Raw genomic sequence first — 11,192 nt, forward strand, 5'->3', positions numbered from 1 at the left:
ATCCTTGACATTAATATAATTATACCATCATGATAATATGAATATGGTCTACATTATTAGATTGCTTTATATTTTGTTTTGTTTTTTACCACAAGTGCTCAGTCAGATCTTTTGATAAACTAATTTTATATCACTTGCACCATTTTAATTCATTCCCATATTTACATAGCCCAACATATCTTTGTCATAACAGAGGCTTGAGCTGGACTTAAGCTTCAGTTAACATGGCCTCTAGAATACCCGCAGACTCCCCTAAAGAGACATATCCATGGGTCATTCCATGTCGATTCAGCCAGTGCCACCCACCTGACCATCTTGGATTTGTTTCATGCTTGATTGTCGTTTCTGTTCCTAAGAGTGTTGTGTGTGTCTTATGGCTTGCCCATGATTGAAATACAATATTATGGTTCTTCACAAGGTGTAGAACAAACCAGGAAATTGTCTTTCATTTTAAGGATATGGTTGAGAAGAAGAACTTGTGGAACTTTGGGATTTTGCACAAGCCATGATTTGTGACTGACACGCCCACATTTTTAAACATAGCACTTTTGGGTAACCTATAAAAAACTACAGTCATACAAAAAACAAATACATTGGTTGCTTTCACATGGAATGGCCCTATATAGGCCAAGTAATTATACTGTACACAGTAATTCAATATATTTTACTATGTTTAAAATGACCAAATAAAAATTCTTAAGCTATTCTGAGCTTAATGTAAAATAGTGTATATAATTTGTTATGTTCTTTAAGAGGAAAATGTCAAACACCTGATGTCTTATGTCACTTAAAAGGTTCATAATGTGCTGTAGAATATTCTAGTCTAAACCTAAGGAGTTGGACGATATGTAACAGCCTATTTAACGTGTAATCCAAATCTTACATTAAGAGAAAGAAAGATATAGTCATGTTGCCATGGCACATCTCTGCATTTGTACCAGTGTGTTTTTGTATGTTTTAGTAATCTCTGCTTTTTGCACCATGCTTTCAAATGAAAATATAAAAAAATAATAATAAAAATAAATTGATGATTTTATTTTTATTTTGCACGCGATTTCTCTAATAATGTGTAAAAGAATCTGGAGTGCTTAATGCTTACCTTTAAGCAAATAGGCCAAGTTAATGTGGGGTACAACAAGGCAGCCCATTTATCTCGTGACCCTAGAGCCGCGTGCCGCGCCCCTGCTCACCTCCCCGCTCCTCTCTCATTGGCCCGGAGGGCCGCTGTGAAATTGCACAATGAGTGGGCTATCAGGCTGAACTGCAGGTTTCCTGCAGCAGGAGAAAGGAGTGTGCCTTTTAAAGTTTCACAGCAAACTTATGCTGTCTTCTTATGCTGTAATGAGAAGGCCTATTTTGTTCTGGCAAAGATGTTGACACTGATATTTACCAGCCTGATAGCGGGAGTGCTGGCTCTACTTCTGTACCAGAGGATCGCGTATCCCTTCTTCTGGGACGATTTGATTTATTACTTGAAACTTCGGGGTTACAAAAAGAAAGCCGCGGCTCGCATGAAGCAGGGGGTCATTACGTATCTAGACTGCTTCTTGTATCAGGCGAGAAGAATACCCAACAAACCTTTCATCATCTTTGAGGAGCAGACTTGGACGTACCAGGATGTGGACAGGAGGAGTAACCAGTTCGCCAACGCGTTTCGGACCGAGGGCTCTTTAAAACCAGGGGACATTGTTGCCTTGTTGATGTGCAATGACCCGGACTTCATCTGTGTGTGGTTGGGACTGTGTAAAGTTGGTTGTGAGGTCGCCTTTCTCAACGTCAATATAAAAGCCAAATCACTGCTCCACTGTTTACAAAATTGTGGATCCACAACCCTTATAGTTGGTTCAGGTAGGGGCACGCTCACACACCCTGCACGAGGTGATGGTTTTGTATAATGTGTCTCTTAACCCACGGGTGCCTGTTGCTGAACTTGGGCACTGCTTCTCAAGTGTGTCATGATTGCAGGCCCGTGTGCATTCGTGTTTCAAAGGGGTGCAAACATACTACACTTTCGTTAAGTGGCATTTTAAGTGCCTGAGGGTGCAAACATTTTTAACTGAAATTGCAGTGCTTTGCACCCCTGATCCGGGCCTGTTTTATTGGAAACTTATTTTGAAACGTTTGCACTTCAGGTTTGTTTTATAACCTAATTAAATCACTCCATGCCTGTCTGAGTATTATGCAACTTGCAGCATTTTCCTCTGATAATGTAGTGTTATTGACCACAGTGATATAACTCACACATTTTCTCTGCTGACCTACTCTAATAAAACATGATATGATGTTTCCCTCTTTGTGCAGATTTGGTGAATGTTGTGGAGGAGGTGTGCGCAGACCTAAAGAAACACAACCTGCGGGTTTGGGTGATGGATCACTCATCGGCCTGTCAGGAGTTTGGGACTTTACTTGATAAGGTTCAACACATGCCTGCTGAAAAAATAAACGACTTACCATTAGCTGATATAATGTCCAATTTTCTTTTCATCTTCACATCTGGCACTACAGGTATAGATTCTAAATCATGAACGCTTGAATGAGAAGCATCATTCCAGATTAATTATTGATGTAAATATATTCCAGGTCTTCCTAAGGCAGCTCGTGTTGGTCACTTGAAAGCTGTTATGAGCATGGCCTTTCTTGAGATGTGTGGTGCCAGCTCTAATGATGTCATCTACATCACTCTTCCACTTTACCACATGTCTGCTTCCCTTTTAGCAGTTGGTGGATGCATCAGTCTAGGTAAGCACATCGACTACTGTTCTTAAATGTACTTACCATTGTAAGGGACATCAAATGAAAAACCCTGCTCATATTCTGCAAACAATTCCTGGAAGATGTTTACTTCAGTAGATACAAGCAGTACAGGAAGCTGTAACACACAGCTCTTACATAAAGCCCTGAAGGGAGTCAGACTTCCTTGAGAAAAAGAAAACGAGTTGGTTTAAACAAATGACAGGAAATTTCTCACAGTGGCACCACTGCTTTACAGTGACAAATTAAAACAATGTTTAATGTCTCTTTTTGTTTTTCTTTTGCAATATTCTGTAGGTGCTACTTGTGTCCTAAGGAAAAAGTTTTCTGCCAGCCAGTTTTGGAAAGACTGTGTAAAATATAATGTGACTGTAGTGCAATATATTGGTGAACTTTGTAGATATTTATTGAACCAGCCAATGGTAAGAAAGAGGAACACTTAACATCCTTTATTTATTTTTTTGCTGTTGTTTTAAAGTTGTTTTGGTTTTCAGGTTCCGGAGGAGCGGGCTCACTGTGTGCGTCTGTTTGCTGGAAGTGGTCTTAGGTCTGATGTTTGGAAGGAGCTCAGACAGCGTTTTGGAAAGATCAAGATCAGGGAGGGTTATGGTCTGACTGAGGCCAGTATCGGCTTCCTTAACTACACTGATGAGGTGGGGCCAATTGGGAGGGCCAGCTACTTCAACAAGGTCAGATTAACAGAGAATATGTAACATTAAAAAACAAGGACTGATGTAACTTTACTGGTAGAGGGTCTGTTGTCTCCTTCTCCTCTATGGAAATGTTAATGCTTGGAATGTTCCACAGTATGGCATTAAACTTATCTACTGCCATGTAGACAAGCATGAAACATCACCAGGCCAAGTTAAAAGGCAGTTATCAAGAGGCAAGAAAGCATGTTTTTAATGACATCTTTAGGCATCATAAACGCGTTCAATTCAATAAATGCTTTGTTGTGGAACATCCCCCCCCTCCTGAAAAGTTACATATTGCACCTTTGACAAATATCCCTGAATAGCTCTGTCTCTTTTATTAATTTCTTCAGCTTTCAATGCCATTTGAGCTTTTGCGGTATGATCCACAACAATATGAACCTGTCAGAACAGACACTGGAAGATGTATAAAAGCAGAGACCGGTAAATAGACACACAATTCTTGTTTAGTCGTATTACATATTCATAATGTGGTGATACATGTGTGCAGGTGAACCCGGTATCCTTGTAGCTCCCCTCACCATCATGAACCAGTTTCTTGGTTATGCTGGCAATAAGGTCCAGTCAGAGAAGAAAGTGCTAAGGGATTTGTTCCAGCCCAGTGATGTGTACTTTAACACTGGAGATCTGCTGCTGCAGGACCACCAGGGCTTCCTGTATTTCCGTGACCGCATTGGAGACACCTTCAGGTACACAATATTGTACAGTTTAGGCAATATTTGTTAACCTAAAAATATTTTTTAAGAACTCATCATTTGCAGATGGAAGGGAGAGAATGTGTCCACAACAGAAGTGTCAGAAGTTCTTGGAAGTCTTGATTTTATTCAAGAAGCCAATGTGTATGGAGTCACTGTCCCAGGTCAGTAAACACTTCAAACATTACTATGTGAAAAACTTTAAGATCACCAAGTCAAAAAGGGTATTTAAGGGTATTTTATAAAAAGAAAGATGCTTATTTTCTATTCTCAGGTAATGAAGGTCGAGCAGGCATGGCTGCTGTTGTCTTAAAACCTGAATCCAAATTAGATGGTCCAAAACTCTTCTGTCATTTAGTGGACACCCTGCCTGCTTATGCCTGGCCTTGGTTTCTCAGAGTTCAGGTGATAGTTTTGGTCATTTTAATAAGTTCATCTGTAAATCTCAAGTGTGAGCTCACTACAAACCTCTAACATCTCTCTGCAGGTCGCTCTTGATGTGACAGAGACCTTTAAGCAGCAGAAGTCAAAGCTGGTGCAGGAGGGTTTTAACCCCACCGTCATCTCTGACCCACTGTTTTTCTTAGATATTTCCCTGAAGACGTACATCGTTTTGACTCCAGATATTTTTCAAGAGGTTGTGTCTGGAAAACGCAGTCTATAAGCATTTCTGAAGATTATCTAAAAAAAAATGTTCTGCAGCATTTTTAGATCCAGCCTATAATGCAGAATTTTAAGCCAATTTTCCACATGGACATGTTTGACCCTTTTATCGTTGGTTAATTTGTTTTTATGCTAAGAGTAGTTTAGTTTTACTTTGTTTCCAAAAAGAGAGAAAACAAATTGTTATTCATGCAAGATAATACCTATAATTTTAGGAGATTTTGTGCCATTAACTGTTAATCACCAGTACTAACATGAACATGTTTTTACCCTGATGGTATATTATGCATTAGTGTTTATATGTTTTGATAGTATAAGTTTAAAGTACTGTGTAAAAAAAGAACACAACCTCCCCAAATGTGACTAGAATTAAAATACAATATTTATTTCAAGCTTGGTGATTTTTTTTTTATTATTTTTTTTTTTAAACATCAGTAGATTCAAACCAAATATCTAGTTTGTACAAGAATGTAATAACTGAATACATTTTTTTTTTTTTATCTTGCAATGACCACGTCCATTAGTCAAGTAGAATAACAGGCTATTTGCTCCTCATGTAAATCGGTCCAAGAAGCTTCCCAAGGGTTTACAGATGAAAAAGTCCAATTTGATTCATGCTCATGCCATTGTATAAATCCGATCAAATGTAGGCCGATACTTTGATGCCTTCCTTTGGTTTCATAACCCATTATCAATCACTTAGTGTCAAACGTTAATAAAGGACAAAACGCACTCACCTAAGTGTCATCGTATTTGTCGCCTCTATCGGCGAGAGAAGAAAGTACAATCTGTGCGCTCGTGCGTGGGCGGGGTCCATTCGTCTCTGTGGGCGGGGTCACTCCAGCAGACGTGGCAGTCGCCTACGTCATCATAGTGTGCCTGATTCATGGGAAAGGAACAGAGCTGTAGCACTGAGAAGTAAGTACTTTGATATCTGCCTTTCCGCAGTATTTAACCTGTGACAGTGCGCATGTAGAGGGTCTTTGTATTATCTTTATATAGAGGTCCTGTCTGCTCTTTATGGGCTCCTTCCAGACCTGCTTCTCAGCTCTTTCCATCCTTTTTCAATTGTACAACAGGAGAGGCGCTATGGCTTACATGGATATCAGTGTACTCAATAAAGAAGTTGCAGTGGTTTTAAACTTCTAATATTAAACTTTTTAAATTATATATAATCTCGTTGACACAAAACTACATGAGCCTTTTGAAATCTCACTCTGCTAGATCCGGGTTACACCTGTTTGGGGACACCAATCACTAAATGAGAAATAAACACTGAAAATGTTCATTTATTGGTTTTGTCACGTTATTATACTAAGCACACATCTAATGTTAATGTTTTATGTTTGTTTATTTGTTTAATAAAAAAAAACATAATTTCGTTTCTGGTAAGAAAAAGAAGATGATGGAAGAAAGTGGGATAGAAAGTACACCCCCAGCCAGCCCTAACCCTCCTCCAAGTTTGCCCCCCGCAGGTGCTCCCATAGCTACTGCTCCTCTGGAGTCTTCTGGTAAGTTTAAAGACTTAATGTCATGCAATGAAAACATTTAATCTCAAACACTTAATACAGTTGGTGTTTTCCAGGCTTGTCCAATCCCATGCCGTTCCCAGGCACCAGCTCCATCTCTGTTGGTTCTCCCTCCATCTCTGTTCCTAACCCCCCTCTCTCACTGCCAGCCATCACCAGCCCTTTGGTCCCACCTCTGTCTGTATCTGGGCCGTACCAGTCTCCCTCCACACTCTCTGCTCCTTTCACCAACACCACTTTGTTCCCCACCACTGCCTCTCCTTCCTTGCCAATGCCACCTCTGACCTCTTCGGTGGGACCACCACCTGCTGCTGTTACTGGGCTGACAGCACCTCCTGTTGGTCCTCCAATGACTGGATTTTCTATGAGCGCTGGATATGACATCACAAGAGGACACGCTGGGCGAGCACCACAGACACCACTAATGCCTTCTTTCTCCAATCCCTCTGCCATGCCAGGTATTTTCCTGCAGTCACAAAATGTAATAAATAATACATTATTTAAGACGTAGCTTAAAAATCTGGACCGTCATAGATGAACCATCTGCTCTGTTTATTTGAATGTTTACTACCGTTTTGTGTCAAGGTGTTGTATCTAACCCTATGGTGCAACAGCCCGTTATGTCTGGTGGAGTAAACACTGGCTCTCCCATTACTTTTCCTGAGGAGCATGAAGACCCCAGAGTGTCTGGACCTCCAAATGCGGGTGGGGGCCTTTGGGGATTCTTTAAGGTACATTTCTTATCTTAGTGTTGTTTGTACCTTTTGCATACCTTTTGTTTGATGAGAATGTCTCATATTATTAAATCAACAGTTACAACAATAGGAAATGAAAAGATTAATATCACAAAATTAAAGATGAAGAAATAAAAACAATCTTTTTGTTTATATTTTTAAAGATTTTCAGTGTAACTCTTTAGGTCTTCGCAGGGTGTAGCAGGTAATGCTGTGGTGAAGACTGTTCTGGATAAAACAAAGCACTCTGTAGAATCGATGATCACCACTTTGGACCCTGGAATGGCTCCTTACATCAGTGAGTCAACATGATGCTTAACTAGATTATTGCTATAATTCTTAAATAAAGGTACTATATAACAGTTGCACAGTGACACTAAGTGGCTGTGTACTTTTGTTCAGAATCTGGGGGAGACATTGACATTGTTGTGGCATCAGAGAAAGAGATGCACGTAGAGGCTGTGAGAGATGCTTTTCAGGAAGTGTTTGGGATGGCCATGGTAACCGGAGAGGCTGGACAGTCCAACATCGCTCCACAGCCAGTTGGTTATGCGGCTGGCATCAAGGTTGTTCAAAATGGCAATGAATGAATAATCATATATCTTAAATTGATTTATTTCATAAACCAAATTAATGTACAATGTCTGTACTTGCACATGCTCAGGGGGCGCAGGAGCGTATAGACAGCCTGCGGCGGTCTGGTGTGATCCACGAGAAGCAGCCGGTCGTCTCTTTGGAAAACTTCATTGCTGAACTCTTTCCTGACAAGTGAGAGGATGACTTTTAAATTATCAATAGACCTTTTATATAAATAAAATAGAGTCTTTATTATTTAAATGCTATAACATGTGTAACTTATTTTCTTACTTTAGGTGGTTTGACATTGGTTGTTTGATCTTGGAAGATCCAGGGCACAATATTCACATTGACGTCTTTACTCAAGCCACACCTCTCGCTCTTGAGCACGTGCAACAGGTTTGTAACACAAATGTTTGACATGACCACCTTCAGCCCTTATGACAAAATGAAAAACTTCTTACCAAACATTTCAAATGGTGATCTTCTTGATGCATACTATGCGTACTAACTGAGCTTGTTTTAGGCTCAGGCATTGACACCTCCTGACTACAGTCTACGGTGGTCTGGTCTTGTTGCAACAATGGGTGAGGTTCTGGAGCGAAGTCTTCCCAACATCAACCGCACAGACTGGCATTTCGCCTTGACGGGCATGACCCAACGTCACATGGTACAGAGTGCAGCCAAAGCTCTGGCAGGGATGTACAAACAACAGCTTCCTCCACGAACTGTTTAGAGCTGCTGTGCAAGCCCATTGTAATTAATTAATCTACAAGAGATGGATTCTCAAGTGTTAAACGTTGAGCATTAGGAGAGCTACTGTCACATGTTTTCTTCTCTGCTCTGGTCTACATGCATCCACTGAAGCCAAATGTACATATTGTTTGTGTGAATTATTTTACATGTTAGCCTTTTTTTTTTTAACTGAAGTTTTAATTGAACCTCTAAATTTTCTTTCACTGCCTCTGATCTCTCAATTCATTGCAGCTAATTGGTTGGTTGATAATATTTGATAATACAAAAGCAGTAATGCCAATAAATGTTTGGTTTATAAAATGTGAACTACACAGAATGTTCCATTTGCGTACTGTGTCTGAGGCCTGATACTAAAGTAGGCAATGCACTATTCTTTATAATTATCCATCTATTCATTTTCATATTTCCGAGCTGAGTTGCAGTTAAAATTATGTCCTATGCGTGTAGCAAATGTATAGTGCAAATCAGAAGTTCGTCTTAATTTCGTATGTGTTATATAAATACACTTTATTGAACACAATTAATTACTATTGCTTATTTATTACTTTTCTTTCCATCACTTTTAAATGAATGATTGAAAATACAGTATATACAGTATGCATGGTATCAGAGCACTTTAATCCACATGAAATCAAAACTGACACAAAGTCCAGCTTCTTCTTTGTCAGCACAAAGGTGTGATTTTATTTTTCATTGTAGTTTCACAGTGGTTGCATTACTGTTCTCAGTTTCTTGTCAGTTGAAAGGACTTTGATCCATGAGTTTAAAAAGATTTGTAACTAATAATATTCTTGTTTGTGTCTTTTTTGTTTTTGTTTTTTCTGTTCAAAAATGGTAAATTTCCCGTAGAGTTATTTACAGAGAAGGTGTATTATTAATGAACATCAGAAATGTATTCTTTTTTGACATTTGATTTAATAATGCCTCTTTGTTATAAAAAGGTATTTTGTATGCATTTTAGAGTCTATGTTCCAGATAACGATTACAACTATCAAACTATGACTACAATTGTTGTTTTAGTTGACTGGTCATGATTATTTAGTCAACTGTTACAGTCCTAGTAACTGCATCAGTATTGTGATAGATATGCAATGACATATTTATTTTGGGTTCACCACATCATCTGTAACTGAATGACAGCCACTTGAGGGTGTGAATCTTTTTTATTATGTGCCTTTTTCTTTCATATAGTTTGTCACAAAATGTACATCTTATAATATATGGTGTTTACTATGTGAAGGATTTTTATTGTTATATTCCTACCATTCCCCTTCAAAACAAGGTGAAACCAAATCAGAATATAATTATAATATAACTGCATAAATACATATTTTAAATGGGGATGGAGCAGCCTTGTAGGTACGAGGGGGACAATATTGATGAGAAAAAAAGATAGCTGGTAATTATGGCACTCATAGGAATAGCATTTAGAGTGGCATTACATATTCTCCTGGACTTAAGTTGTAAATAATTACCATTAATTTCTGTTGTAAATGGAATTAAAGGAGACATAAAATTACACTGGATACTTTTAGGCCCCTTCGATACCAACTGTCAAAATGACCATTCCATTTTCCCACAGGGTGTATCTGCTGTAAAGTTTTCTTTTTTTAAACAGACATTTACCTATATAGAGCTAGACGTTTTTCTTTTTCTTTTTTTTTTGTAGATACTAGATTATGGGCAGCAGTCGTCCTGCGTTAGATACCCCCATCAAGACCAGCTATCTGGATGTGCTGATCCTCCCCTCACTATCAGCAGAACAGAGTGAAGCAGCGTAGGGTGGGGGTTGGATGGAGGACAGTCTGCAGCCTGTGGGGAAGAACGGAACGGTGTTGACAAGCCTCCCATACCTGCTCTGAATGTTCCCCTGTTGTATGGTGCTGAGGCGGACATCAGCGGAATGCACCAGAGCCACGGGACCACCTCTCCACTTCAGACATGGATCTTTCACATCCTCCGGACAGAGGTACAGGATATGTCTCACTGTCACCATGGCTACAGTGTTTTAATGTAAATGAAGGAATAGGCACGTGTGGGATATGCCAAAAGCTGATCTGTGCATGTGTGGATGGTAAAGATGGTAAAGTGCTGCACTTGTTGAGCAATTTGAGTCTCAAATCAGTTGGACTATTTTTGCTTACAATGGCTCTCTTGTGTTATTTTGATAGTCAATGATGACTTTACAGTGCACTGCAAAGAGGCTTTGCGCAATCATCCTAACGCTTCACCCTAACATATAAAGCACTAGATCACAAGAGCACATTTGTCTCATCATATGGGCCACTGTACGTTCCACCTGTTCTCAACAAAGCTGCAGTACACAGGCTGTTGTGAGGCATCATTCGTTCAACAAGTTGCCCATTCAGGAACTGAGCAGCAGTGCACACATGTGCCACCAGCACCTGTTCATAGTCTGTCTGCATCTGACTTGTGTGTATGCCCTCAATGTCCTAATGGCTAATAGACTGTTATAACACTATGACAGAGACTGATCAGTTATTTCATTGTTATTATATTATTCAAATGCCTTTTATCCAAGTAGTATGTAACCTATTCATAGTCACTTCATAGGCACTTTAATATGCAAAACACAGTCTTGTTCATGTGAAGTCTATTGAAGCCTGTATCAAGCACATTATTTAAGGCACAGATAAAATATATTACCCGAGTAGGCAGTCAGGTGTGAGAGAAGCAGCAGCTGAGGTTACGTGAAGGATGCTGAGCAGAATATACCCTTCATGCAGAGTGCATCAGGGCGCAGTCACTCCTGAC

At 39.5% G+C, this 11,192-nt stretch overlaps 2 protein-coding genes across 2 annotated transcripts; both read left to right on the plus strand.

The window, feature by feature from the left end:
• The first annotated feature begins 1,240 nt into the window (after positions 1–1,240).
• Positions 1,241–5,557, plus strand: LOC117391694 (long-chain fatty acid transport protein 6). The gene is made up of 10 exons (XM_033989574.2): positions 1,241–1,848; positions 2,302–2,505; positions 2,581–2,739; positions 3,049–3,173; positions 3,246–3,440; positions 3,797–3,887; positions 3,955–4,153; positions 4,226–4,323; positions 4,434–4,564; positions 4,647–5,557. Exons 1-10 carry the CDS (start codon positions 1,371–1,373, stop codon positions 4,821–4,823), a joined length of 1,857 nt encoding a protein of 618 aa, XP_033845465.1. The 5' UTR covers positions 1,241–1,370; the 3' UTR covers positions 4,824–5,557.
• Positions 5,558–5,626: 69 nt separating this feature from the next.
• Positions 5,627–8,733, plus strand: prrc1 (proline-rich coiled-coil 1). The gene is made up of 9 exons (XM_033989575.2): positions 5,627–5,740; positions 6,216–6,333; positions 6,408–6,809; positions 6,937–7,082; positions 7,281–7,383; positions 7,488–7,651; positions 7,750–7,853; positions 7,958–8,060; positions 8,188–8,733. Exons 2-9 carry the CDS (start codon positions 6,225–6,227, stop codon positions 8,395–8,397), a joined length of 1,341 nt encoding a protein of 446 aa, XP_033845466.1. The 5' UTR covers positions 5,627–5,740; positions 6,216–6,224; the 3' UTR covers positions 8,398–8,733.
• The last annotated feature ends 2,459 nt before the right edge of the window (positions 8,734–11,192 follow it).

The sequence above is a fragment of the Periophthalmus magnuspinnatus genome, chromosome 23 (genome assembly GCF_009829125.3).
Source record: "Periophthalmus magnuspinnatus isolate fPerMag1 chromosome 23, fPerMag1.2.pri, whole genome shotgun sequence".
Lineage (NCBI taxonomy): Eukaryota > Metazoa > Chordata > Actinopteri > Gobiiformes > Gobiidae > Periophthalmus > Periophthalmus magnuspinnatus.